The sequence below is a fragment of the Brachionichthys hirsutus genome, chromosome 11, assembly GCF_040956055.1.
Source record: "Brachionichthys hirsutus isolate HB-005 chromosome 11, CSIRO-AGI_Bhir_v1, whole genome shotgun sequence".
NCBI lineage: Eukaryota > Metazoa > Chordata > Actinopteri > Lophiiformes > Brachionichthyidae > Brachionichthys > Brachionichthys hirsutus.
Genome location: NC_090907.1, coordinates 7166706 through 7192669, shown reverse-complemented (window position 1 = coordinate 7192669; position 25964 = coordinate 7166706). Strand labels below are relative to the sequence as shown.

The 25964-nt window shown below is 41.6% G+C and overlaps 1 protein-coding gene across 1 annotated transcript in view; it reads left to right on the top strand.

The window, feature by feature from the left end:
• dph1 (diphthamide biosynthesis 1) overlaps positions 1-25518 on the top strand; it is a 43696-nt gene extending 18178 nt beyond the window's left edge. The window contains exons 4-12 of the mRNA XM_068745403.1: positions 4848-4969; positions 10409-10563; positions 11519-11640; positions 14607-14675; positions 15346-15502; positions 16997-17097; positions 22090-22168; positions 24367-24495; positions 24778-25518. Of these exons, the coding sequence (XP_068601504.1) occupies positions 4848-4969; positions 10409-10563; positions 11519-11640; positions 14607-14675; positions 15346-15502; positions 16997-17097; positions 22090-22168; positions 24367-24495; positions 24778-24858 (1015 nt within the window). The 3' untranslated portion in view covers positions 24859-25518. The remainder of the gene's footprint in view (positions 1-4847; positions 4970-10408; positions 10564-11518; positions 11641-14606; positions 14676-15345; positions 15503-16996; positions 17098-22089; positions 22169-24366; positions 24496-24777) is intronic.
• Positions 25519-25964: the final 446 nt, after the last annotated feature.

Below are 25964 nucleotides of genomic sequence, written 5' to 3'. Positions count from 1 at the left end.
CCATATGCATGTGTGTAGAGGGAAAAGGCAATCTTCTAAGTGTGTTTCTGTGTGTGTGTAAGTGTATTTCTTGACATTCTATGCCCGGGTGTCACATACGCTCATTTTAGCAGCCTGTCCACAGTGCCTCAGGGGCATCTGTGCTGAGCTGTGCTGCTGCACCTGTAACCACCTTCCTGACCTGACTGTCACTTTGGTTCCTATGAGAATGGTCTGCTATTATTAGACTTCAGATATAAAACGTATATCACTAGTACCTCAGTCACATGGACAAACAACCTACAGGTACTGTGAAGTGTACTGCAATAGCAATAGCTGTTCTGATCCGGTCCTATTCTCACCTTAATCTCTTAAACTTAATCTCTCCATTCTTTCATCTTTTTTCTTCAAAATAAGGCGTTGATTCACATTATTCTTAACTCTGCACATAAATATTTTTTCCGAATACACTAAGTAAACCTGTTAACCTGATTCTAACAAAGTTGAGAGACTGTAAGACGTACAGAATGTGATGTGTTTATCCCTTTGACATATATCGAGCTGAAATCAATACACACATATGGTTAATGTTTGATTTATTGTATTGGTTATACATTTTAATTCTGAATGAACTAAGTAATTCATGATTAATTCCACTTTTCAAACAAACTCAGACACGGTCAGTTAGAAGGGCAGTTGTCTAAACATCTGATGAAAATAAAGGCAAACATGTTAATTGGTAAGATGCCAGAATATGGAAGGGCTGTTATTAAAGTCTGACCATCAAAGATGGGCTTATATTTGAGAAACATTTCTCGGTGTACAATTGCCAAGGATTCTATGAGACAATGACGAAAACCAGGCAGCGCTGCCTTAAGAACTGAGATGCATATGTTGGAAAACCCTTGTCTATAAATATAGTTAATCTAGGAACATAAATTGACAACAACAACGCAAATGTATTCACTGAACCTAAAGGGTTATCTAACAGCAGCTGGGCTGGAGTGAACATCCAACCACAGCTAGCTGCAGGTGTTACACCCCAAAGACGTTCAGTCAAAACTCGGATCTTCGTGAAACTCTCCTTAAAACACGTTATATAATCTGTGTCCTGTTCTGAGTAAGAATATAATTAGAACATCATCTTATGGAGACATCTGTTTTATTGTGAGCGCCAAGCAATGGCAAAACAGCGTCTTTGAAGAAGAGCCAACTGGATCAGAGCAGCTCTGCATTCTGGAAAACCTCTAATGATCCTCATTTTATAATAAATAGGCACATGATCAGCTAAAATAAATAAAAATAAAAATATAGCATTGCACATTATGATTCATAATGACAGTACTAAAAACCAGAGACACCAAAACAACTTTCTACTGGCTTATTGTTAAAATAGCTGGTACTGTTTTGTTTTTGTTGTTTTTGCATACATGATCCACAGAAAAACAATACAGAGAGAAGTGTTAAATATTACTACCTTGATTAGAATAATAACTTTAAATGCATTTCCCCTCATCCAAGACACCAATATTTTTAATATTATTCATGTAAATTGAAAGTTTAATGAGCCCATACTGTTGCACATATGCTGCGCTAATATGTGAGCGTAAAATCAACCTTTAATCAACTCCAGATGAACTTATCTCGCTGACTTTCACTCTAAGAAGATTTTTATTTTAGTTACTTACTGGATTGAATCTTTTGCAAAAGGAAATTTACTGTTAATGAATACATCTTAGCCAAAGAAGCGCATAGTGATAATCCAGCACACTGAGATGGTTGTCTGCAGGCCGAGTCTGAGTGAGAGTCAGTGGTGTCAACATCCTTCTTGCCAATTTAGAGTCATAAAACCATTTGCATGTGTTTGGAGAGTGAGAGAAATGTCACAGGCCCTGGAGTATAATCACTCGCCCACGAGGAGAGCAATCCAACGTCAATCTGCAGTCCAAGTCTTTGACTGAAGGACTGAAATCAAAAGTCTTTTGCTGGGAGGGCGAACCTTTCTACATATCTACTCTGCTGCCAGAATGTCGGGTGGATTTTATTTTCGTATTCCCTGTTGTAACATTGCATAAATGTAATGGCTTGATTAGATGACAAATGTTCATTCGGTGTTGTGGAAATTATCATTGGGTAACATTAAAGTACTTTTGTTAGCATTGATATCATATATACAAAACATGACTTGTAAATCTTGGAGAAAGTCATTGTTTCCTCAGCAGGGAAATAAGGAAACATGCAAAGTGACAAATAGGATTATCCCACACAATGAAGGCAGATGACTGAAGAGCTCCATTCTTGTCATGTTTCTCCGCATTTCTGCCTGACAGGCTTCTTCATCGTCCACACATTTGTAAGTCCTTGCATGCATAACAACCAGCGCTGATGCAGCTTTCGAGAGTTGATAGTAATCATACATGTACTCTGTAGTACTCATCATTGTTTGTGCTGCTGCCTCCTTTACGTTAGGGGTGTTGAGAGATGAAGCAGTCCTTTCATGCTCCATTCTGGTTTGTCCTTGAGCAAGGCACTCAGCTTCCTCTCCAGCGCTGCATTGAGAGTGGGAGACACAAAAACATCTGCTTGTGAGAGAACCTAACCTTGATCCAGTACATCAGTATTGGCAGGATTGATGTCACGGCATAAATATAACGTTCCATTTTCCTTTACTCACTTTAAATATCAGTTGAGGTAGTGAAAACTGTGAAAACAATATTCGTCATGCAATATTAAATACATTAAAAAAAAGAACTAGCATAGAGTAGAATTACAATTTACATTTAGAGCAAAATACAGAAACTGGATTGAAAATCCTGTTTTTGACCAGGGAATTTTGGTTTTGGAATTTTGGGAATTTTTTATCAGACATTTCTACAGATTGTGTTTATTTGTTTAGCACCGTGGGGTAAGGAGATTGGGTTTGGGCCTTTCTATATACACTTAAAAAGACCTCTCTGTTTCTGTAAATGGAAGCACAAGGTAATGTATATTAGGTGAAAGAATAGAATCTTGCTTCTTTTTTAATAGTTCTGTCACTTTTTGACAAATTTCTTTCAGTGTGGTTCGATGAGTATGTGCACCCCAGCTGTTGGAGTTAAGGATTAAAATGTCAGCCTATGTGTGTCTGTTCTCAGTGATGCACAGATGGCAGCTGATAACAGTTTTTATTTTATGTGCGATCACTAAACAAACAAAGAAAAAAAAAGATTCTCGGCTCTAAAAATGTTCCAGCGTGTTTGAGCTCTGAAGTCCGAAGCACAGACTCTCCCTCTGGTCCAGAGCTGCTGCAGATGAAAGAGAGAGCGTCGTCGGTACAACACAGAACACTTGTTGTAATTGTGTGTCTCTCCCAGACCCGCCCTGAACCACGCCTACGCTCTCGCTCTCTCTCTCACCCACCTTACACTGTAAAGAGCCCAAACCCCAACAGCACACCTAGCCTCCAGGGGCTTGTAATGTCAGTTTGTGAAAAACCGTTGCAAGAAATCCATTGCTTTTGTTTTTCCAGAATAAAGAGCACAATAAGGAACACAATATAAAGAACATTTGTTCTTATGCACAAATGAAAAATGCATGCAGACAAATTCACCAAAAATGTTTAGAGTGTAATAAAATGTAACTATCATTCAGGCAACATAAATTAATACAAATAAAGAACTATTTGTATATACTTGTAGAAATGAATTTGAACTTTTAAAATAGCGAGCTTCATCAAAGAAGATTAAATTGAATATCCCACACATAGAGGCACTTAAACCAGCATTTATTCAGACAGATACTGGATGACCAGACTTTGATGATGAAAATTGTTAGACAAAATTTAACAAACAATGAAAGAGGAGCCTTTTTTGACGATTGACCAGACAATTTTCAGACAAGTGAAGTTTTTGGTTTTGTCTCTTGCAGCATCTTTGCTCCTAGTTACTCTTTTATGCCAGTAATAGGAGAAAATTCTAATATAGTCAGGAAAGTATTTATATTACGTAGATTACACGTGGAATAATGGAGATGCGTGAGATATTTATGAATACTTATAACAGTGAGACAACCGATGGCAGTACTACTGCACTGTGAAGTATGTGTTTAAGTGCAGTACACAAATCTCCTCAGGCATGTTTGCCACTTGAACCAGTGCAGTTGTTTAAGCGACGATTAAAATCATTTGCTTATTTCTCACACGTAGAGCCCTATGCTATAGAGCTAATTAACAAGGGCTTTTATGGAGTTCAGAGACTTCTCTGACATCTTAATTGGATCTTAATGACTTTTCAGTGGGAATGACTGAACCGAGTACTCTAAGATGAGACCAAATCTGTGCTGATACGCTGAGGGAAGCAGGGAGGTGATTGATATTGGAGATGAGCTAAAGCAGGGAGGAGACGGCAATAATTAGAAAGGAGACGCTGGATTAAATTTGTGTTTTATATAAATTAACTGGACCTATAATGTGCCATGTGTTATAAATAGGATTTGATTAACACTGCTATACGTTTCCTCCCACCAACATTCCATTTCCTATTTCGTCCGTTACGCTCTTCCCGTGGCGTGTTGGATTGTGTACGACCCAGTAATCACTCTGCCCATGTCCCAGCAGCATTGCATCTCTGATGGGCCTCTTAATCAGATTCCATGCATTTATTACGGGGAAATTTCAGTCTGCTCAATCTGGAAATAACTCTGTATGCATTGCATAGCTAATGGAGACAACACGATAATGGTACTTCTGTCAGGTAGATGGCTGATTATATGCAATGATCTTTTGCAGTGCTCTGCTTTTGTATCGTAGATTGTTTCACGTGGTGTGTGGTGGATTAAATTATTATTGTCAATGACTGAACTTAACTGTGTGTCTGTTTCTCGCCTTGCAGGTTTACAGACGCAGATACAATCGTGATGGGGGACGTGACATACGGGGCATGTTGCGTAGACGACTTCACCGCCCGAGCACTGGGAGCCGACTTCATGGTGCACTACGGCCACAGCTGTCTCAGTGAGTGCCTTTATCCATCCGAGTGTCTCTCCATTATTTTTGTTGTAAATTACTCCTCCCAAAGGAAGAGGCCAAATGTCAAGTACGCCCACTTTAACAAGAAGTTCACAAAAAATAAAGACGTTCCAGCAGAGACCACCGGATGGAATTATCGAACAGCAGAAAACGGAACTAGCTGGTGCGGGATGCTCCGTGCTCGTACGGAATGGACTGCCAGACCTTTGGAGCCTGGACCATCACATTTACCAGGCAGATCAATAGGGAACATGCATTAGAGCCATCCTTTGAAATCCTCATGTAGCTCTCGGAGACCTTCACCCTTGCCCCCGCTGTCTGTCTCTTGCAGAGCAAGTAAGGAAATGCTAAATCAATAGTTTTGATATATCCCTGCTATAACAACCTCACCTTTCCCAAATACCAGAAATGATGAGCAGAATTTTAATACATTGAAAGGCTCTCCCGTTGTTGGTTTTGGCTTGACAAAGGTTTTAGTCTTTGATAATCGTGCAACACTAACATGTATGTATAATTATAACAAGGATAGATTGCACACGCATTTCCTTCCATTCATACCCATAAGAAACCAGATAATTGAATTCTTGCATGGATCAGATTTATGGCGGGATGCTGAGAAGATCTTTGTTTAACGAGCCTGGCACTTTATGTTCCGGATCTTCATCACAATATTCTGAACCCTTTTCCAAAGCTGTCAGACACCTGTGGGACATGAATGACACTGTGTTCCAGCTGAATCGGAGAAACTGTTTGTGCTGTGCTCCTTTATTCTCCTTTGAATTAATCTCCTGTTTTGGCTTTTGACTGATGGTGCCATCTCATATTCTGTCTTCATAAAGCACCGTCATTTACTGCCGTGCAATATGAGCCCCATTATAAAGTTTGTGCACATTTGAACGTTTTGTATGAGGGGATGTGGGTTTTTATTTTACCTTAGTGACATTTAAATATTTTTATAACTGAGTGCATGATTTGTGGAGTCTCAAACGCGCCGAGATATAAAGGTACTTTAGGGAGAGTGGGAGAGAAAAATCACTTTTTTTTATTGTCTGTCTTTTATTTTGGTTATTTTCCAAAATGGTAAGGCAATCATTTCATGCCACTCATTCATTATTCAGTTTACGGCTTTGTTTCCAAATGTCATTTTACCAAACAAATAAATCAGTTTGTCCCGAACAACTTTTTCATGTTTGAGAAAGCAGGAGGAAGGAGAGATAGATAGAGCCGCGCTCGGATAATGGCAGGCCAGCTATAGATCCTCATGACTTTGCAAGGTTTGTTCTGTCATCGAGCTTGGTTTGAGCTGGAGTCACCAGCATCAGCAGAACTCCATTAGCACCATCCCCTGCGCTTCACCAGGCACCACCTGGACCAACCGGAAGGTTGGTGACCCCAATGAATCAGTGTGTCGAGACATGATGCATATACTGGATTTGGGAATTTCTGCAGTCTTATTTTTTTTTCTATGTCCAAAAAAAGACAGTGGTGGGAGTGTTATGAGATTAAAGAGACCATAAATAATTTCAACAGTAAGAAATGAATGAAATTGAAGGTTTGAAAATGCATCCTTAGTGATAATATACACAATTAAATCAACCGATATTTTATTTTTTTTGAACAAAATATTTTTCAAGAGGAAGGCTTTGGCCCAGTTACAGCTTAAACCAATAGACAGTGAAGAATCACCCAGCATTTATACTGTATGTCTCATTCCCTCTAGTTATTCACACCAGCAAGGAGTGTGAAATGTGATATGGTATGTGCTGCAGAGGGGGACCCCAAATGCACTGTCATCGTTTGCATAATCGCTGTGTTGATGAAGGCTGTGACAGACCCAAATCATCAGTCGCATTTTTTCAAGTTGCGCAATATCATCTTGTTATGATCACTTTCATATCCGGCATCACGGTGGGAGATGTGGGCGCATCTCTAATGAGAATGATCACGAACATCCGGCACAATCTGTAATGTTTAATTCAGGATTTGGATGTGATTTCTCCTTCGGCGCTTGTCTTTCTTCCATCCATTTTTTTTTCCTGCTTAAATCTCTGAGTCTTAACATGTTTTCTTTGTTTAACTTGAACTGGGAATTTGTAAAAAAAGTCAGGACTCTAAGAATTATCTTAGAAATTAATTCCTAGTAGCAAGAATTCTAGCTCCGAGGTCGAACACCAGAGAAGTGAATAATTGTAACAAAATGACATGGAGAAATACAAATGTGCTCTCTCCCTCTCCCCTCTCACGTAGAATACAACACATACCACTGCTTTTCACACTCTTCACTGATGTGTTCAAACTGAGGGAATGAGGCATTAATCTGCTCCACTATATTATCCCACGCCTGCTTCTTGGCTTGTGCTGCAACACCGGGGCTGAATATTTCTCTCAAAATGGTTTCACGCATATTAATTAATTGCGTTCTGCTTGTTCTTTGATTTATGATACATTTACATGCCAACCAATGCCACTGCTTGCACAGACATGAAGGCAATCATAGAAATTGATGAAAGCTGTGTCCCCCTGTATTAGATTAGCTATTACAATCATCAGCGTGATAAATAAACATCAGCAAATGAATACAATATCCATTAGACAGCTATCAGAAATTCATCAGGATGTGAATAGGATACTGCAGAGGGGAGGCATTATAACAGAGTCGTGATCATGTCATAATCAACACGTAGATGATGATAGACAGACTTTAGTGGCCTTCAAATGAGTGGAATTAAAATAGAGAAGTTTCCTTTCAAAATAATACAAAAAAGAAACACAAATGTCAATTAAATCTGTATTACCGTAATAATGCACTCTTTTATCACCATTCTGATTAAAATAAGTGAAACTGAGAGGGGAGAGATGGAGTGATGTTTTCCTCTCCATAATAAATAGTTCCCACATGTTTCTCATGAAAATAATTATGCAGAATAGTCTGGAATTTAGCAGGCATTATGAACAAGACCTACAGTGCTGCAAAAACAGCAGCGGTGTAACATTGCTGAGTCGCTGCAGCAGTTGTCAGTCACACACAGCTATGGTTTTCATATCCTGCACTGGATTCCAATGTGACAGCTAGCTTCTTCTGTTAGGAAACAGCGGGCACGATGTCCTGATAGGCAGAGTTTGCACAGTGATGCACTATTTTTGAGAAATTCAGATAGCTAATGGGAAATAAGTTTTTGTTGCTTAGTTCTTAGAGCTTATTCTGCACATTGAGCAGAGGCAGAGCGAGGACACGGAATCCCTTACTTCTTTTAATAAATGCAATACTTAAAACATTTCCTCTGCACCTGTCTTGTTAAGTGTTAAAAAAAATCCAGCAAACAGAATTTCCTCAAATTATTTTCATACCATGTTAAGTACAACTTTAGTAAGAAAAAACAGTATCCTCTTTAAATTGGACATTCTGCTTATTTTCAGTTTCAAATATTTATTTTTGGCATTTACAACAGTAAATTTTCCCGATTTAAGTGTTCAAGCACCAGCCGCTGCAGTGCCATAGTAACCCCTCTGTCTGAAACAGTTCTGCTCTCCCAAGTCCTCCTTATGACCCCCCCTGATTGATTCTTCCGCTTTTTGTCCATGTGGTATTTACACATCCTTGACGTTGTCTTCTTGAGGATGTTTGCATCACACATAAATTTACTCCTCCATCGGCTTGACTTCCTCAGGTTAAAATTGTTAAAGATGTTTATGCAGATACTTGCACTCGAACAGCTGATCTGGAGGTGATGCTGTGTTATTCTGAGGTAGAGGAGAAGCTTTTCATGCGGTTCAGGAGCAGTGTTATCTGGAGAAGGGAAGAACTCCCTTTAACTTTGCAAATGTTTTCCATGCACAGATATGCTCTTTATATACTCTAAAAACAAAACATAAGTTTCCCTTCAAATGTGAATCTGATGGAAGTCACATTTGAATAATGTGGGTGGTTCACATGCGACACGGACTGCAGCTTCATCTGTGCAGAACGAAACCATCTTCGTCTTCCACTCGTCCCATGAAGCAGCATTGGCCGACTGAAGAGGCCCTTTTACTCTCTGTCCTATGTTTGATGTGATTTAATTACTGACTTAAAACCTCCATTGTTAGACACACAGAAGCGCTTCCTGTTCCAGTATATGCCTTGTGTTGTTTATTTTGACCTTGCATGCTGGCCTGTGCTCCACGACGCTGATTGTATGCTAACGGCGCCAAATCATCGCCATCCTCACGCGCTCAAAGCGGAATGGAACATGTTTGCTCATCCTGATAATGGAGCCAATTGTAAACAGGCCAATTTCCAGTTATGTGAAATACGTTGTTTGTGTTTTTGTTTACACGAGCGGCTGCGCTGAGAGGTAGCAAACAGATGAATAAACCAGCTGATGGTTGAAGTGTGTTCTGTCCATCTCCTTGACAGTGTCTCTAATTGCAGTGCCCAAGTGCTTTCCGGCGACCATGTTAATGCAATCGCAGATCGATGTCACTTTTCTTGGCTCTTTTACGTTTTGGGAGTCCCCATAAACAAGCAACAGACAGCTGTGAGCCGCCGTCTGCATTTGCTTTAACTCCTGCTCTCCCTTTTAGCCTCCGGATCATTTTAACTCCTTGGTTTCCCACTCAACATGTTGCCAAAATCCACTTGCATCTACTTCCCTTCCCTCTCAGCTCACATACGGAGTATCCAATTACTTTTTCCACTCCTCTCTTCCTTGCCCTGGAATTTAAATAGAACATTATTAAATCACCCCCCCCCCCCCCCCCCATCCCCAATATTGAATTTCCCAGCCTGCTTTCAGAAGAATTTCTCAATCCTCTAATTCTTTGAAAAGAAGTGTATCGAACAGATCTTCAGTCTCTTCCAGCCCACCCCTCCCTCCTTATGCTTTTGCGCTCTCGCTTTAATCTAGGCCGTCAAGTGAGCAGCACTAGCTCAGAGAACATTTGTACCATAATGGGCCATTTGCCGATTCATAACAAAAAAGAATCCCCTTTGGTCTCGGTTTGAAAATCCAATGTTGCAAAAGAATGATCGACACAAATGATGATTCCTCCTCCTTCGTTTTCTTAAACTCTCTGAGACTTTTTCATCGTGTAACCTGGAACTCCGGCTACCTCTCCGTTTCCGAGGGCTGGCTGCACAGTAAATGGCCTGTGAAATGAATGGCGTTAATTGTAATTGCACGTGTCCCTTCCCTAAATAATTGAGGTCTCGGCATCAGTTCTTGCATGTGCCGGAGATTCACACTGAACGAGCTTCACTTATAGTGCATGGGCATCCACTGCGAGCTGTATAGGTGCATGCACGGCGCTCCCATACAGCTGCACCACTGAACATGTACTGTGTGTTAATGTGCGAGCCCCCCATCAATAGTGTAGCACAGACGTATCTGACACGGCAGATTGAATTATTCATCTGTCTTGTCCTTTGTCTTTGTCTCTCTGCAGTCCCTGTGGACTCCACTGCAGGCATTAAGATGCTGTATGTGTTTGTAGACATCCAGATGGACAATGCACACTTCCTGGACACGGTCAAGTTCAACTTCCCTGCTGGACAATGCCTGGCTCTCGTCAGCACTATTCAGTTTGTGTCCGCTCTGCAGGTAAGAGATTAGTCTGCTTTACTGTTGCTATTTTTGCCTGTAGAGTGTAGAAATACTCAAACTCGTCTGTGCTTTTGTACAGTATACGTCTTTGGTTTGGTGAACAAACTCACAGTCTGCACTTTGGTTCTGTTCAAGTGTGGGTTTGAGAAACCTTGCAGCAGCTATTTTGGATTTGAAAGAGAGAATGAACTCAGGAGGCCTTTCCCGTTAAGCGTCACACTCATCTCTGTTCTTAGGGTTATAGACAGCAGCTATAAAATTAAGTTTTAGTTTTTTACTCTCCGTTCCGTCATTACCTCCGCCGAGGCGAGGCGGAGGTAATGTAATTAAGTAATCGCCGGCAAAAAGGTCTGGATGGATCTTGATGATTTTGTCAGGAACTGTTGGAAATGTTTCCAGGAACAGTTGATTAAATGTTGGTGATGATCCAGAAGAGATCCTGGATTCTGGATCATTTTGATATTTTCAGTAACATTGCAGTAAATGGAGCTTGAAAATTTGTTCCTCAACATCTCGGTTGATTATTGAACGATATTTATGGAATTTGACACAGTCATGTAGGGTGGGGGCCTCTATCTCACCACCGAACTTCGTCTGGATCAGATCCAGAATGAGGTCAGGAAACAAATATTACATTTTAGCATTGAAAACCCCACAAAAATCTGTCTCTCTCTCGCTCTAAATTTGATCTGCTGTTAAACAACATCGGAAGAATGATGTGTCCATCAACTCTTTGTAGATCTACCGGTAAGTCCAGGGCCTCTTGAAGTGTAATTTCCTATTGACGTGTACAATTCATGAACGTTGTTTGATGTGTCTTTTTGAAGAGCCCTTTCCAACTTAAGGCTCCTGAACGATAGAAAGTGTTCAAGGTGAGCTCTTCAAAACATCAGATTGTCCGACTACGGTACTCATCTACCCCCCCCCCCCCCCCCCCCCCTCTATGATGCAGGCTATAAGCACAGCGCTGAAGACAGATTTCGATGTGCTGGTCCCACAATGTCGGCCTCTGTCACCAGGGGAAATTTTGGGCTGCACCTCCCCTCGCTTGGAACGCCACGTCAATGCCATAATGTAAGAACCCTCCTTCCTCCTGTCTCCTTCCTCACAGTTTCAGCCCCAGCCCTGTCCTCCCTTCATTAGTAGAGATATGTAGACATCCAAAGACATCCAGCTTTGACTCGTCCAGACCCCTCGCCCTCGCTGTCGTAATTAGGCCTGCCAGGTCACCCATGTGACGTGAGGAATAATTAGTGTGATATTATACCTGTGACAAGTAGGCATGTCAAGCCCTCACTCACAGATGCCTCACCCTCTTCCCTTTGGCCTAGCCTTACATACCGTACATTATACTACTTTAAACAATAATCCTCCTTCAACTAATGCTTTATTCTATATATTATGTAATACATTTTGCATAATATGCTCCTAAAATATAAAATCATGCATATATATATATATATAATAGCTCCGCTGTCCTGCTGCTGTTCATCGGCCGTTGCCGCTGTGTTATTGTCCCACATGGGTCCACCATCTTTAAAAGACTCTACTATGTACAATGAAAATTAAACAGTAACTCTGACAGTTATGAGATTCCATAAAGCTTATGTACAGAATCCTCTGACTTGCAGTCAGAGTGCCATCTTCTCAGGTCCTTTTCACCTGCGGCACAAAGAAAGCCAAGGATTCTCCATGGTAAAAGAAGATTAAGTTTTTCTGCTGTCACAGAGCTGATAAATACGATACTGAAAGTGAGATCGGGACCATGCAGGGATCGATCAGGCAAAGAATACGAGAGGAAACAATTTCTCCCTCAGGTAGCCTCAGAATGCTCCATTTTCAAATGTTCTAAAGCTCCTCACCTCATCATATATATATATTCTAGAAAAGCCCTGCTGTGCATTACATGTGGTTCTGCACTTGAGTAAATCCCATGCCTTGTAGTACCTCGTGAATTAAAGCAATTCCCCAAGTATAATAATGTCTAGGTGCATCACCCGGTTATGTCTGATCTGCCCACATCTAGTGTTAGTCCATGAGATTAAAACCGCTCATCGCATGAGATTTAAATAGCTACATAAGGTCAAGCTTTGCTATATGCATAATCCGGTCCCTCCAGGAGTGAAAGGTGTGTGTGTGTGTGTGTGTGGTACTCAGAGCTTTGTGCGTGTGAAAGAAGCAGAAGGTTTAGGGTATGCTTCACCTGCTAATTCAATGTGCCTTGTCTTTGATGTGTGAGTTAAATTGTGTAGGGATGAGGCTGGAGAGAGAATCGATTCTCCTCTTTCTTCCCCTTCGCTCTCGCTCTGATTCTAACACTCATTCAATGCACTAAGCTCAGATGTCATTAGTATTGCGCTGAATTTCCCTCCCTCTATGACCCTAAACATCCTGCAAACCAAAGGATTGTTTATTACTAATTAATGGTTTTTATTTAACTAAGATTGCCATCAAACTGGGATAAAACGATAAATAAAAGCAGCTCTTTTTATCTGCCCATGTTCTTGACAGGGCCAAGAGCCGCTTGGCCCTGTCGGCCAAGCGGCTCTTGGCCGACAGGGCAGCCCAAAGGTCCTAGAGGTGAGTCTGTATCCCCATTTAAACCATCTAAATGTAATAGCATGTTCCTCGTTGAGAGTTGTTCTGAACAGGGACATTGGACATTGGAACTTGTTGAACATTTATGATGACGCAGTCATATAGCTACAGTAAAATAAAATACCATTCGTGAGTCTGCTGTAGTTCTTAATTATGGCTATTCAAGAGTATTACTGCTAGAAATGTAAATGTTATTTTTATTTTATTTGATCAATTCCGAAGTGAAAATTATAGTGAGCAATACCTTAAGCAGATTAATACAGCACAAATATACACTGTCTCAGCTATGACTTTTTGCTATTAATTTCAAAGGGGGGAAATCAACTGAGGACAAGTGGTTTTTCGTCACGTCAGCTCAGCTCAGTCCCTTTCTTTGTGGCATCTTGACATTTTATACACGAACCGCCGGGACGGTCTGACATTTTTAAAATGCAACTTACGCTGTTTAAATAAAAACTACAAGCCTCTCATCCCACGACTTTTCCTACATTTGTGTCTATTATGGTTTCTGAAGCCTTTGAGATCTGAAAGTAAAAGATTTCTGAACATTTATACCTCGGAACGCCGCCGCCATGCATGTGTGGCTGTGTGTGTGTGTGTGTGTGTGTGTGTGTGTGTGTGTGCGCACGTGAGCGTCTATGTGTGACTATGTGCTGCACATTGTTTTGTTGATGATTTGTTGATGATTTCCAATAAACCAGCTACGGAGAGGAAGAGAAGCGCGTGCGTACATTACAAGTTACATGTCGATGTGTTACCTCTCAGTAAAAGGGAAAATGAAGCAGATGGACCTCAGAAATTAGGGCCTGAAAGTCAAATAAAGTAGCAAGCTTGTACAAGTTGACTAAATAAAAAGGCGAAACAGTCAAACGTAAGCGGTTTTCTGTGAAAACCGTAAGCATTATCCTGGTTGGGCTTGGCTGAGGATTGGGTGCATCGAGGGGCGGCGAAAGGAGCGGTGCTTTCCTTAAGGGGTTAAGCTCTTGAATCTGGGTGAGTTTGTCCTTTATTGTAGTTCCCTGGTAAATCGATCATATATTTTTGTTATTGGGCTGTTTTCTCACGAAGAGCTGTCGCGTTTCCCTGTGGATTACTGTAATGAGTCAAATTTAATCAAATGGTTTGTTTGTATTTTATTGATTTATTACGTTAACCTTTATTTATCCAGGTAAGGCAATTGACAACAGATTCTCATTTGCATTGCCGACCTAGCTGGAGTAAAACAAAGCAAATTAAAAGCAATACAAATAAATACGTATACAACAAACTGTACAAATTGATATAGTTAGATATGTACATGTTAATTTAGCCCCCATACATTGTCACCTCACCAAATCTGGCCCTCTTTGCAAAAGGTTTGGACTCCCCTGGTCTAGAGGGTGTATCTGTTTTTTCCATTGTTCCTTCCTTTGCTTCTAATATTGCTTGCTATTTTTCCGTAGTTATCTGGGAGATGGAAGATTTCACCTGGAGTCGATCATGATAGCAAACCCAGATATCCCTGCCTACAGGTATTGTATCCATACGCGTCATATAAATGTTTTCATTTCTCTATAATTTATAGATTGACGGCATTTATAAAGTTTAGAATTTTGCCAATTAACATTACACCTTTAATGTAATCACACAATTTTATAGCAAATTATTAAATGTGGAATAAAGTGATTTTAAATTTGTCAAAATTAGTAGAAAAAAAAACATTTTGAATTGATTAATCAGTTAAATAATTACGTGGATGCGTTGACACGGATGAAGATACTCAAAAGATTGTTTCGTTGCTACAAACGGTGTCTCTGAATGCTGTTCAAGGCCATTCAAATCAAGGACTCCCATGCACTCACCTTTTTGCAGTGACATGATGACTATGTGAGGATGGAGTTGGGTGTTAATGAGGTCTGGGTTGTGTGCAAAGTAAAATTGTGTCATTAAAGCCATGCACTGTTGCACAGGTTGCAGGTCTCGCTCATAAACAAGATTCTAATCTCAAGTGAGCCTCTTGTACTGGAGAAAACATCAGAAATACTTTGGTTTACTCCCTTCATACTTGATGGCTTTTTGTGATTGGATTTTTTTTTTCCTTTCTTGCATGTCTGTCCTTGAAAATAGTGTTTAGAGTTTGATTATGTTTATGAACATATTCCCGATCTGTCTGTCTTTCCTGCTGCTTGTGTTTGTTCATAGATACGACCCCTACAGCAAGGTGTTCAGCAGGGAGTACTATGACCACAAGGCCATGCGCGCCTTAAGACTGCAGGCTATTGACAAGGCTCGATTGGCCAAGAAATGGGGCCTGATTTTGGGCACTCTTGGCCGACAGGGCAGCCCAAAGGTCCTAGAGGTGAGTCGGTATCCTCATTTAAACAGTCTAAATGTAATACCATGTTCCTCGTTGAGAGTTGGTCTGAACAGGGACATTGGTCTGCTGTAGTTCTTAATTATGGCTATTCAAGAGTATTACTGCTAGAAATGTAAATGTTATTTTTATTTTCTTTGATCAATTCCGAAGTGAAAATTATAGTTGATCAAACCCTAAAAATTGCAACAAACAAAAAGCCTTTCTTTTCCTTCACTTAAACCATTTCTGCAGTTTGGCTTTGGCTTTTTTGCAGAGCACAATTTCCTAAAATTGAATTATTGATGCTAATGTTGCTCATTCAGCAAATTGCCAAACTAAATTATAAAGACTAATTATAGTAATCTTGGAAACCTCACTCGTGGAGTTGTGTGTACACACTCATGCTGGTCCATTAAGTGCAGACACATCAGTGAGGAACTCATTCTTCGCAAGTGTGAGCTATTACTGCATTAGCATGAGCACAACTCTGGTATTAATTGTAGGACTGTGAAGCCATCCCTGGTTGCTCATGCTGCTGCTCGTTCCACTCTGTTGTGTTGATCTTCTTTGGCTTCACATTCCGTTCCTTCATCTTTCTTTATGAAATTCCCTTTCTGTCTGTGTTGTATGCATTTAGCGTACATTGCCATATGGTGGAATGTATTGACATCCTCCCTAATTTCATGGTGTCAGGAGGACATGCATTGCAAAGTGGGACGTGAGAGAAAACATACATTAGTTCTATGGTACGAACAGGTCAGAATATTTCTTAAATAATGGAGAATAATTCTCTGTGAAATGTATCATTATGCACAAAAGAGCAGTAGATATCAGCAACACTTTAACAAATTGAATGTAAAAACAATAGAGGCTGGCCGAAGCAATGATATGGTTGGTTGTTGGTTTGTCAGAAGGATTAAATTACTGAACTGATTTAGAGAGGAAGGGTCTTGGGCTGGAACACACCGCATTATGTCTGTGGTGTGGATCCAGAGTGTGACTTGAATAATATCTTATCCCATTTACAATAATCAGACATGTTTAGGATGTTCATATCTATGATTTGTTGCAATTTGGTGCAGATCTATATAAGAATATGGACCCACCACCAGGTTTAGGCATGTTTTCAGATGTCCTGTAAATTATAGTTGCAGGGAAATGAGATTGACATTGGACAAGATGTGATTGAATTGAAAGACATTGTTGGCCCTGGCATAGCTATGCCTCCGCCATTCCAATTTGTTCTGTGGATGACAGAGCCAAATGTAAGAGGACCCAATATAACGCCCAAAATATGCCTCCTGGCCTGAGAAGACCATTCATTCGCTCAGCTCCAACCGGAAAAGACATCGGGATCTGGGTAACTTGCTGGAAATGCGTCTGATCATGCCTGCCTTTTATAGAGAGGAGTCTCACAACCCTGGAGAGAATCTTGTTTAATGTGTGGACTTCAGACCTCTCCAGTTGACCTTCTATTCTACTTCTTTCTGTTTTTAGGACCTGGAGTCGAGGCTGCAGTCAGCAGGCAAGTCCTTCACTCGAGTGCTTCTCTCTGAGATTTTCCCCAGCAAGTTGGATCTGTTTTCAGACGTTGATGCGTGAGTATTAAGATGTACTTATACATACATAATGTCCTCTCCAATCAGGACATAGGCTATTCATTGGATCAGATGAGCTGCTTGTGATGGCAGATGGAACAAAGGTCCATATTCTCCTTGCTGAAATCAATCTAATGTACACTTTTACTGCATGCAAGAATGTAAAACTCAAAGGAGGTGCCTTATGTAGGTGCTGGCTGTGGCTAATTTAAGGTTGATTCAACTTTCAAAATCTATATTTTCCTCTTCCTGTTGGTGACGCTCTCACGTCTATTGAGTCATACCTCAGTACGGGCTGAGATTTATCTGTAACATAAATAACATGCTGTATTTGGTGCTTTCCTCGTGTCCACGCACCATAACTCACTGCAGTTTTTTTTTCTGGATCATCTATCTTCCACACATTCCTTTGGCTCTTTGTTTTACCACTTTGTCTCTGCCATAAAGAATAGGTAATTTATCTTTCACATCATGAACCCTTGAAGTAGAGTTGTAGCAGTAATATCATGGCATAATGTGGCATGGAAATGTCAGTTAAAGCATTGCCATGCATGCCCATCCTTTTGTCCGATTATCCACCTGGGCCTCCATCACTGCTCAGAACTCATGACCCCCCCCCCCTGCCATTGGCATACAGCGTGCCTGACCCCAGTGGCCATGCTGCAGGTGATTGGCCAAAGGCTCCGCACGCTCAGCACATGAACCCAGTCATATCCTGGGCGAGGCGTTACATCTCTTTTGTAGTCAAATCATACATAGTTTTCAATCCACCCATAGTCTACCCCCTGCCATAGTAGGATTTTCCTTGAGAAACTCAAAATGGGGGTAAATTGTTCCCAAAGGCACAGGGGCAGCATCACGAGATGCACATACCCCTTTAGAACATTGACATTTCTGGACATAATATTGCCTTGATGCTGGTTTGAATTTTCTTAAATGGTTATTGTAAAAATAATAATCTGACTAGCAAAATCTCCTATTTTTGTAGCTCTATCCTGCAGATTTATGAACTTAACCTTAAAGCTGCAATCATCATGCATTCTGCGAGCATCGCTCGGCCACATTCTAACAAGGATCTGTGTGGCTTCCGTGACTAATCCGGCATTCAGGTCTTCGTAGAAAACACAAATGATATGACTGCAGATACTTGATACAGTTTCCTCAGCTTCGACACATGGGAGAGAGATGGGTTTTAAAGTTTATTGTAAGTTATTAAAATACTTAATTTCCAGTATTTTCTAGTGTAATGACTTTTTTCTTAAACAGGTATGAACACAACTCATATATTATGAGCATTTGCTCATTCCCTCACATACAGCGAAGTTAGAGTACAACATTTAACTGTCATTCCTGCATGTGTCACAAAGTGCTTCACAAAAGAACAATAAAATACAGATACAATAAACCACAAATACAATAAAATATCAATGAAAACACAGATAACATTTACAAAGTTAAAATAACAAGAAAACTACTGCTACTTAAAATGTAGTTTCTCTGATGTGTTTAACCTCCAACCAGAAGAACAGAGGTGAATGTGGACTACTGGCTCAGGAGACACTGATGTGAGCCAACACCAATTACATTTGCATAGGCACAGACGCACACACTCACACTCCTCCACATTGGCCTCTCACTGTGGAGTGATGAGAGGTGTGATGTGAGGGAGGAGTGGGTGATGGAAGGACAGAAAGTCTGAGTGACATTGGGAATGAGTTGGAGAGCGAGATAGAGAGATGCAGAGGTAGTTGAGGGGGCTTTGTTTGAAAAACGGGCAGTCAGGGATATATATATATATATATTACTTTGTTATTTTGTCTCTTCTTCCAACTGATGCCTAAAAACTCCAAAATGATGCATGTTAGACAGGATTCACCCACCAAAACAAATCCTCATTATAGACCAAAGGCTTTCAATGAGGCAATTATTAACATATTTAAATGCAAAAATGAGACCTGCATAAAGATCATCAGATGGGAATACACCAGTTTATTTGGTACTTCTCTCTCACTGCTTTGTAGTAAACAACGTTAACATCCCTCAATATAACCAATACAATGTAATAACAGACTTAATGACACCACTTCATCAACAATTTCAACAAAAACTCACAATCATAACCTGCTTGAAGTTAAAGCTGTTATTGTCGACTGCCACGTGTGATAACAAGGTGGGAATAAACTGATGAAGGTGAAGAAGCCAGTTAAAGGAAAAAATATATTTTCTTTACCAGAAAACTTACAAAGTCATTTTCCAGATCCAGTTTTTTATTCCATGTATTCATCAAAACGGTGAACGTAAAGACGCTGAATAGAATGTGTCAAAACTTCACTCGTGCTTTGTAAAGGTCCTGAAAGTTTGCATCTCGTAATTGGTTTTTAAAAAATGTTGTTGCTTTTATACTTTTAAACACATGTAAACATGTTCATGTCGGTTTTTCTCCTGCTCGTCTGTGATAGAGGTCATGATCCGCTCACATCAGCACAAATTGGGGTTTTCCCAGATCAAGGGAATCTGTGTCCTTGGAAGGAAATGACTTGGTTTCAGAATGAGGTTGCGCAACTTCCCGTGCCTCTCTAACGCTAATATTTTGACATTTTGCTTTTAAAAGCATTTATTCCTCTCTATTTTAATACCTCGGCTGCCGTGGGTAACAGCATTTGATGATGTGTGAATCCAGCTTTGGTGAAGGAGGAACGTAAAGAAGTAGAGAGAGTGGGATGGTTGATGACGCGTTAGTATGCCGCGTTGGCCAAGAAGCCGCTGTAAAGAGCCCGCCCCTAGGCTTTCTCCGACGTTAGATACACACAGTCGCACATATAAAGAGAGAGACCCTATCAGCATATGCTCTTAAGTGTGTAATTAGGCTGTCCCCAAGCAGGTTCTCGACTATTGTACACTTATCTGTTCGCTGCACACTCATATCTGCTTGACTGCAAAATGCCACCCAGTGCATTGCAGTCTTTTATCTTTGTGTTTGAATTTTAATTTCTTACTTCTCTGAAATTAATTTCTTATTTTAATTCCATTGTGTATTGCCCTTAAGGGTAAACAAATTCCTTTTTATTTATTTTTTAATTGCTGAAAGGTAACTTTTTGCTGTTTGGCATGTCAGTGATGTTCGTGTAATTGAAGTGAAGCTATGCAGGCGGGGCTCCCTACGGTGGCAGAATGTCACGGGGGCCACAGCAGGTAATGCAGCTCATGATACGCAGACCTGAGTCTCTGCGTGCTTCTTTGTCTTTTCTTCTGCTCTCTCTTACTTTCAATGCACTGCGTGATGTAGGATCTCTACTTTGCTGTCTGGAAGGCTGGATAAGCCCTAAAAATACACTTTGGACCTCATTCTGGGTTGTTGCTCGGCGCCATGGATTTTACTGAAGTGCACCATTGAGTCAGTCTCTGTGCTAATATTAGAAAAACCCCTTCTGTCAAACTGCTCTGCGATCCTCTCTAACTAGCCTTCCATGCTTTTTGTCTTACTTTCCTCTGTTACCCCCCCTCCCCTGAGGATTCGCTGCTTATTTGTCACCCTTTCTTTTAACCACTCCCAGTGTTGTTTTCAGCTCAGTGCACACATAGATGGACACATGCAGAATACGTGTACATCGACGCTCACAAACATGCACACACAAATGCTTACATTTGCAGTCTTTAGCGACATAAACGGCTCCGGGTGAGAATAACAGATGATGACTTGAAGGTCATACTTCAGTCTTCCTATCCCCGTCTTGACTCAGCAAACCTAACTCTTGGGAGATTGGTGCTTAGTGCAAACATTCCTGACTCATGAATAAAAAATTCCCTCTTTTAGGGGGAGGCATTAAAAAAATGTCATTTGAAAATGAGAATGCCACATCCAGAGGGAGTGAATTATTTCCGGAACAAAATGAGTGGACTGAAATTCAATGACACGATCGATCCTGCAGTTCAACGAATTGAGCGAAAGTTGAGTAACGGAGAAAAGAGAGATCAGGATAAGAGCATTCGTCCGTGCTTCCGTACCCACCTATATGTTCAGGCTTAATCGGGTGTATTCTTATTGGCATTTACCGTGACCTAATATCACATCCTGGGCTTTTATGAGAACTCAAGCCCTTTTAATTTGCCAGTTTGCCTGGTGGAGCTCCATCATTAAGGCTGCTGCCAGAGAAGCATCTGCTGCCTCAGAGGAGATGGAGCCATGGATTGCATGGATATTGTGAAGGCTAACCCCTGCCACTTCTTTCCTTCTTTGTTCTCCCATTGTGCATTTTTCCCACTCCAGCTGTTTACATCCGAATCCTCCCTCATCCCCCGTTCATGCATTTTCCAGAGTAAACACTTTCCTCCCTGCCAGTCTCCGTGTTCTCTCTCGTCTCCTTGTGTGTGCCTCTTTAACCCTCCTTGTTTTAGTCTTGCTACTCTTTCTCCTTATCGTTGTAGATCTGTCCTTCTCTCTGCCCCCCCCCCCCCCCCCCCCCCTCACCCCCTCCAGTCTTTCTCATACACAGCTTCCCTCACCACCCTGTCTGCCAGCTATGTAGGCTACCTCCGTGGAGACCTGGCTGGTTCTGGGTTTTTTCTTTTATTTGGGGAGGGGGTCTTTATTTTTTTTTATTCACACTCGCCTCACCCGTCACTTTGTTTCTTCTCTTTTCACCTCTGTTCTGTTCACTTCTTTTCCAATTTTTGTTCATGCTTATAGCCACCAGTCTGCCCCCCCCCCCCTGTGCATTCAGACAGTGCAGCCTGGCTGTCCTTAGAGCTGTTGCAAATCAGGACACATCTCCCCAACAGATGCTGCAGATCAGGCGGTGGGAGGCTCCATGCCCCCCCACCCCGTTGCGTCACGTCACGTATCCAGACACAGCGTTCAGCTGCAGATGCATCCTGCTTGTCTAAATTGATCTTGATCTCTTGCCCTTTCTGACCGCCTCTGTTTTACACACACATTTGCATACACTTACAGATGCACCTTTAATTTGTGGTTTCTCTCTCCCACCCCCCCAGGTGGATCCAGATCGCTTGTCCACGTCTCTCTATCGATTGGGGCACAGCTTTCTCCAAACCCTTACTGTCCCCATACGAGGTGAGTGGTCACCTTAAAGTCTCTTAGCATGTTCATAATATTCAAAGAATGCACATACAATATACACACAGTCACACACACAGAGACACACACAGACCAAGTAAATGAAGGCCTGTGTGTGAATTGTGTAGAACTTGTCCAGACCTGATTGTGCTACTGATGGAGTAGAGCGCCAACTCACCCTTCTCCTCCTCCTTCATCTTTCTCTCACTCCATCCCTGCTATATAGCACACCAACACACACACACACACACACACACGCACGCACGCACGCACGCACGCACACGAAACATCAGAAATAGTCTAGCCCCCCCTACTGGCCCCCACCCCTCTACCTTTGCAGCTGTCTTGTTTTTTGCACCGGGAGGAGATAGATCGGACGGAAACCCATTTAGCTCCATTTAGAGCAAGTGTTTGTTTGCGTGCGCTGCAGCTGGTGTAGCGGTTGCTGTGATGGGTTTGGCGGTCCCGTGTGATTGTGTGACTGCTGTTTAGCATTTGATGTCGGATATGAATCCATCCGAAGATACGCCACTGATGTGAATCCCTGGTAAATGGATGCGAGGGGGATTGCTCGTCTTTAGCATTGGATTGCGATTTGAAATGGTTGCTGTTTTTTTTCTGATCATGCATCTTTGTGGACGGCTTGCGTTGCACATGTACTTCAGAGAGAATGCTAATGGCATCTTAGAGGCAGAAGTGATGATGAGTTTGAAAACGTTTTTGGCTGAGGTCTGGAATGAGGCCTGGCGTTTGCCCCGCTGTAAGATCAGTGTGTTGGAGCTGGCGTCTCCCTGCCAGCTGTTTCCGTGCGATGGCCGTGTGTTTAAATCATTTGCAGCCGTGCCTATAAGTGTGCTTGTGTGCGTTTGCGATAAGGCTTAATTCAGCCCATCGAATACTCATGAGCGTTATACCGGTATGTCTCGGAGCACCGTGCTTCTCACTGTGGCATTTACAATGAAGATGAAGGGGAGCGTGATGGGAGGGTGGGGTGAGCAAGGAGAAGGGAGGGGGGGGGGGGGGGGGGGCAACATTTATTTTCAGTGTGCCTCATGTTATATTTATAGTCAATAAGACGCACTTGGCTCTGCTGTCGGAGCATGGATTAGCAGGAGAAGCTAGCTTCCAGAGAGAAAGAGGGAGAGGGAGGGAGAGAGAGAGAGAGAGGGAGGGGGGAAATGTAGTGTCTCGTGAAAGGTGTGTGGGGAAAAAGATAGGACAAATAAAGATTCATCCAAGCGTCCAGTTTGTTTGCTTGTTTAGGCGGAAACAGTACGCATCAACATGTTTTATTTTAGATAGCTGGATAGAAAGAAAGAAAATTTAGTTATTATTTTGTTTTGACAAAAAAACAAATGAAGATAAATGTTATATTTTACCTTACATTTAAGCATTAAGACATAGCGTTAGCACAGCGGCTGTGGTACGTTTACAATGATATCCCTGTCTCTGCTGGTGATTTTAACCCTTTATCAATGTATGAAGATCACCTTGCAAGGGCTATATTTTCTTAGTGTGTCAGCGGCGGTGCACACCATGCACGCTAAGTAAACGGCACGCAGAATGTGCAACAAGGATGAATTACGTCCCGCTAGAAAAGCGATTTCATCACTTTGCTGCTGCATTTCTCACGTTTTCTTTGAGCGAAATCTAACGGATCAAATTATATCCTTGAGTTTATTTTATTCATCTTTGTTATTTTCTATGTTTTTGTGATGATCATTCTAATTATTGACATTATGTCAAGCATCCCAGACTATATAGGAAGCTGAAATCAAGCCCTGGCCTCAAACTAGTTCTAACAATTATCGAAGAGTTTGATGAATTAATAAACGAAAAAGCGATTGGTTTGCTCTTTGCTCATCTGTCCTGTCATTCAGAATTAGCATTCACAGACACTTTGCTTCCATATGGAGAAGCTTGCACTTATGTCAAGTCGCTGTCATGCCAGTGCTGTCGCTCCCTGCTAACAGCTGTTATCTCATGCGGTGCAGCTGCAGAGGGATCACATGACAACCTCGCCTGTTATTCAAACTCAATATTCCGACACTTGTCTCGTTCGTTGTCTCCTCATCGTGCTGTAAGCAACAAATAAACTCCTGGCTACAGTCGTGTCCCCGTAGAACTTTCAAGTTATCAAGCTGGTTGATCTCTGAGTGTTGCGTTTCTCGCGAGCATCTGTCTCTGTCGCTCAGGCGGCTGTGGCTCTGAAGGAGGTGGACTGGAAGGAGGTCTACCCCATGGACTTCTACTCCAATCAGAGCCTGGGCCCATGGACACCCAACCATCCCGACAACCAACCTGCACGGCCCACTCGCAGACAGGTGAGCAAGGGGCGGGATGAGGGGGTGAAAAGCTTAGTGGATGGTGAATCCACCATGTTCAATGAGTTTTTGCGGATGTCTCCACACTGACATCTAGTGGTACTTTTATAAAAGTACATCATAGTTTGTTTGTTTATATATATATATATTAAACTAAATAATAATAATTGTATTACAGATTCAGCTAATTGTCACAGCATGAACATCAGGGGTGTTTCACCAAATGATTCCTGATCAGTCTAAAGTCACACGCTTCAACGCTATTCCACTGTCCACCTGCAGAAACCAGGCTCGGACTCAGCCCATCCCCCCAAGCAGTGCGGACCGGACAAGTGCGCTCCCTGTGGCTGCCAGGGAGAATGATGCGTCCCGGCCAGCTCTATTTTTGATAGTCTTCTGCCTGCCAGTGCTTCTTTGCCTCTGCTAAGGACGGAAGGGAGGGAGGGAGGGCAACCAGCGGAGGGAGATTGGGACTTTGTCAGACAGTCCACCAGTGAGCAGACCTAAATCCAGAGGAGCCCTCGGCCGCCTCTCAAATGGATTACCAGCCATAAATAATCCTTCATTTTACAGCACAGCAGATCAAACTAAATTTATTCCTCGTGTCCTCTGCGTCTTTTCTGAGATCAGGACATTTGCAACATTCGGGTTGTCAGAGGAATAAGTTACAGCAGAGTTATTGCTGCACAGATGAGATGCGCTCGCCTTTCTTTGATTAAGACTCGACTTTTGTAATTGTCACAGAAAGCTTAAGATAACCTTGAGGAAATTAGGTTCCTGTTACTTTGGCTTTAGTCAATCACTATTTATTTGCCCTTGGTTGAAGCGCCGCATGTTGTCAGACACTTCAGTTTCCCTCCATGATGTTTTTACAAAGGCATATTGTACAAAGCACCTCATTTCAGGTTCATTATGTGGCTTTTCACTGAAATGCAGAGAATAAAAATGTGCTGAACATGAACTTCTTTCTCTGTGGTGCTTTTCTAGTCGAGACCATCAAGCAAATTAATGGTAAATAAAGAGAAACAATAAATCATGGCCCTGCTTCTTCACGAGTGCTTTGGATAAAAGTCCCTTTTTAATGCACGCTGAGTATGAGTTTCAAGATGTGTGTAGCGTTAGTCACGACTCCTCATTGCGTGTCCCACCAGTGAGCATCTCGGTATTTCCTACATTGGAGTGTTTGAAGTGTATGGTCAAGAATTAATTATCAGGCAGCAAAGCTTCTTCAGAAGATGTTTTTATCTTTTCTGGCGCACTCTCTCAGGGGAAGGAGGGAAAAGTCTTATAAGTCCTCTTTTTATCCCATCTAAAATGTGCCGTTTTTAATCTCGCATTCTGCAGACTTGTGTTAAATATTTATTGTTATTACATTATTATTTCAACATCAGTGAAAGAGGACGGCTTTCAAGAAGTGTCCTCGCTGGTGAGACATACTTTCTTTGAGATATTTAAAATTTGAGATGGAT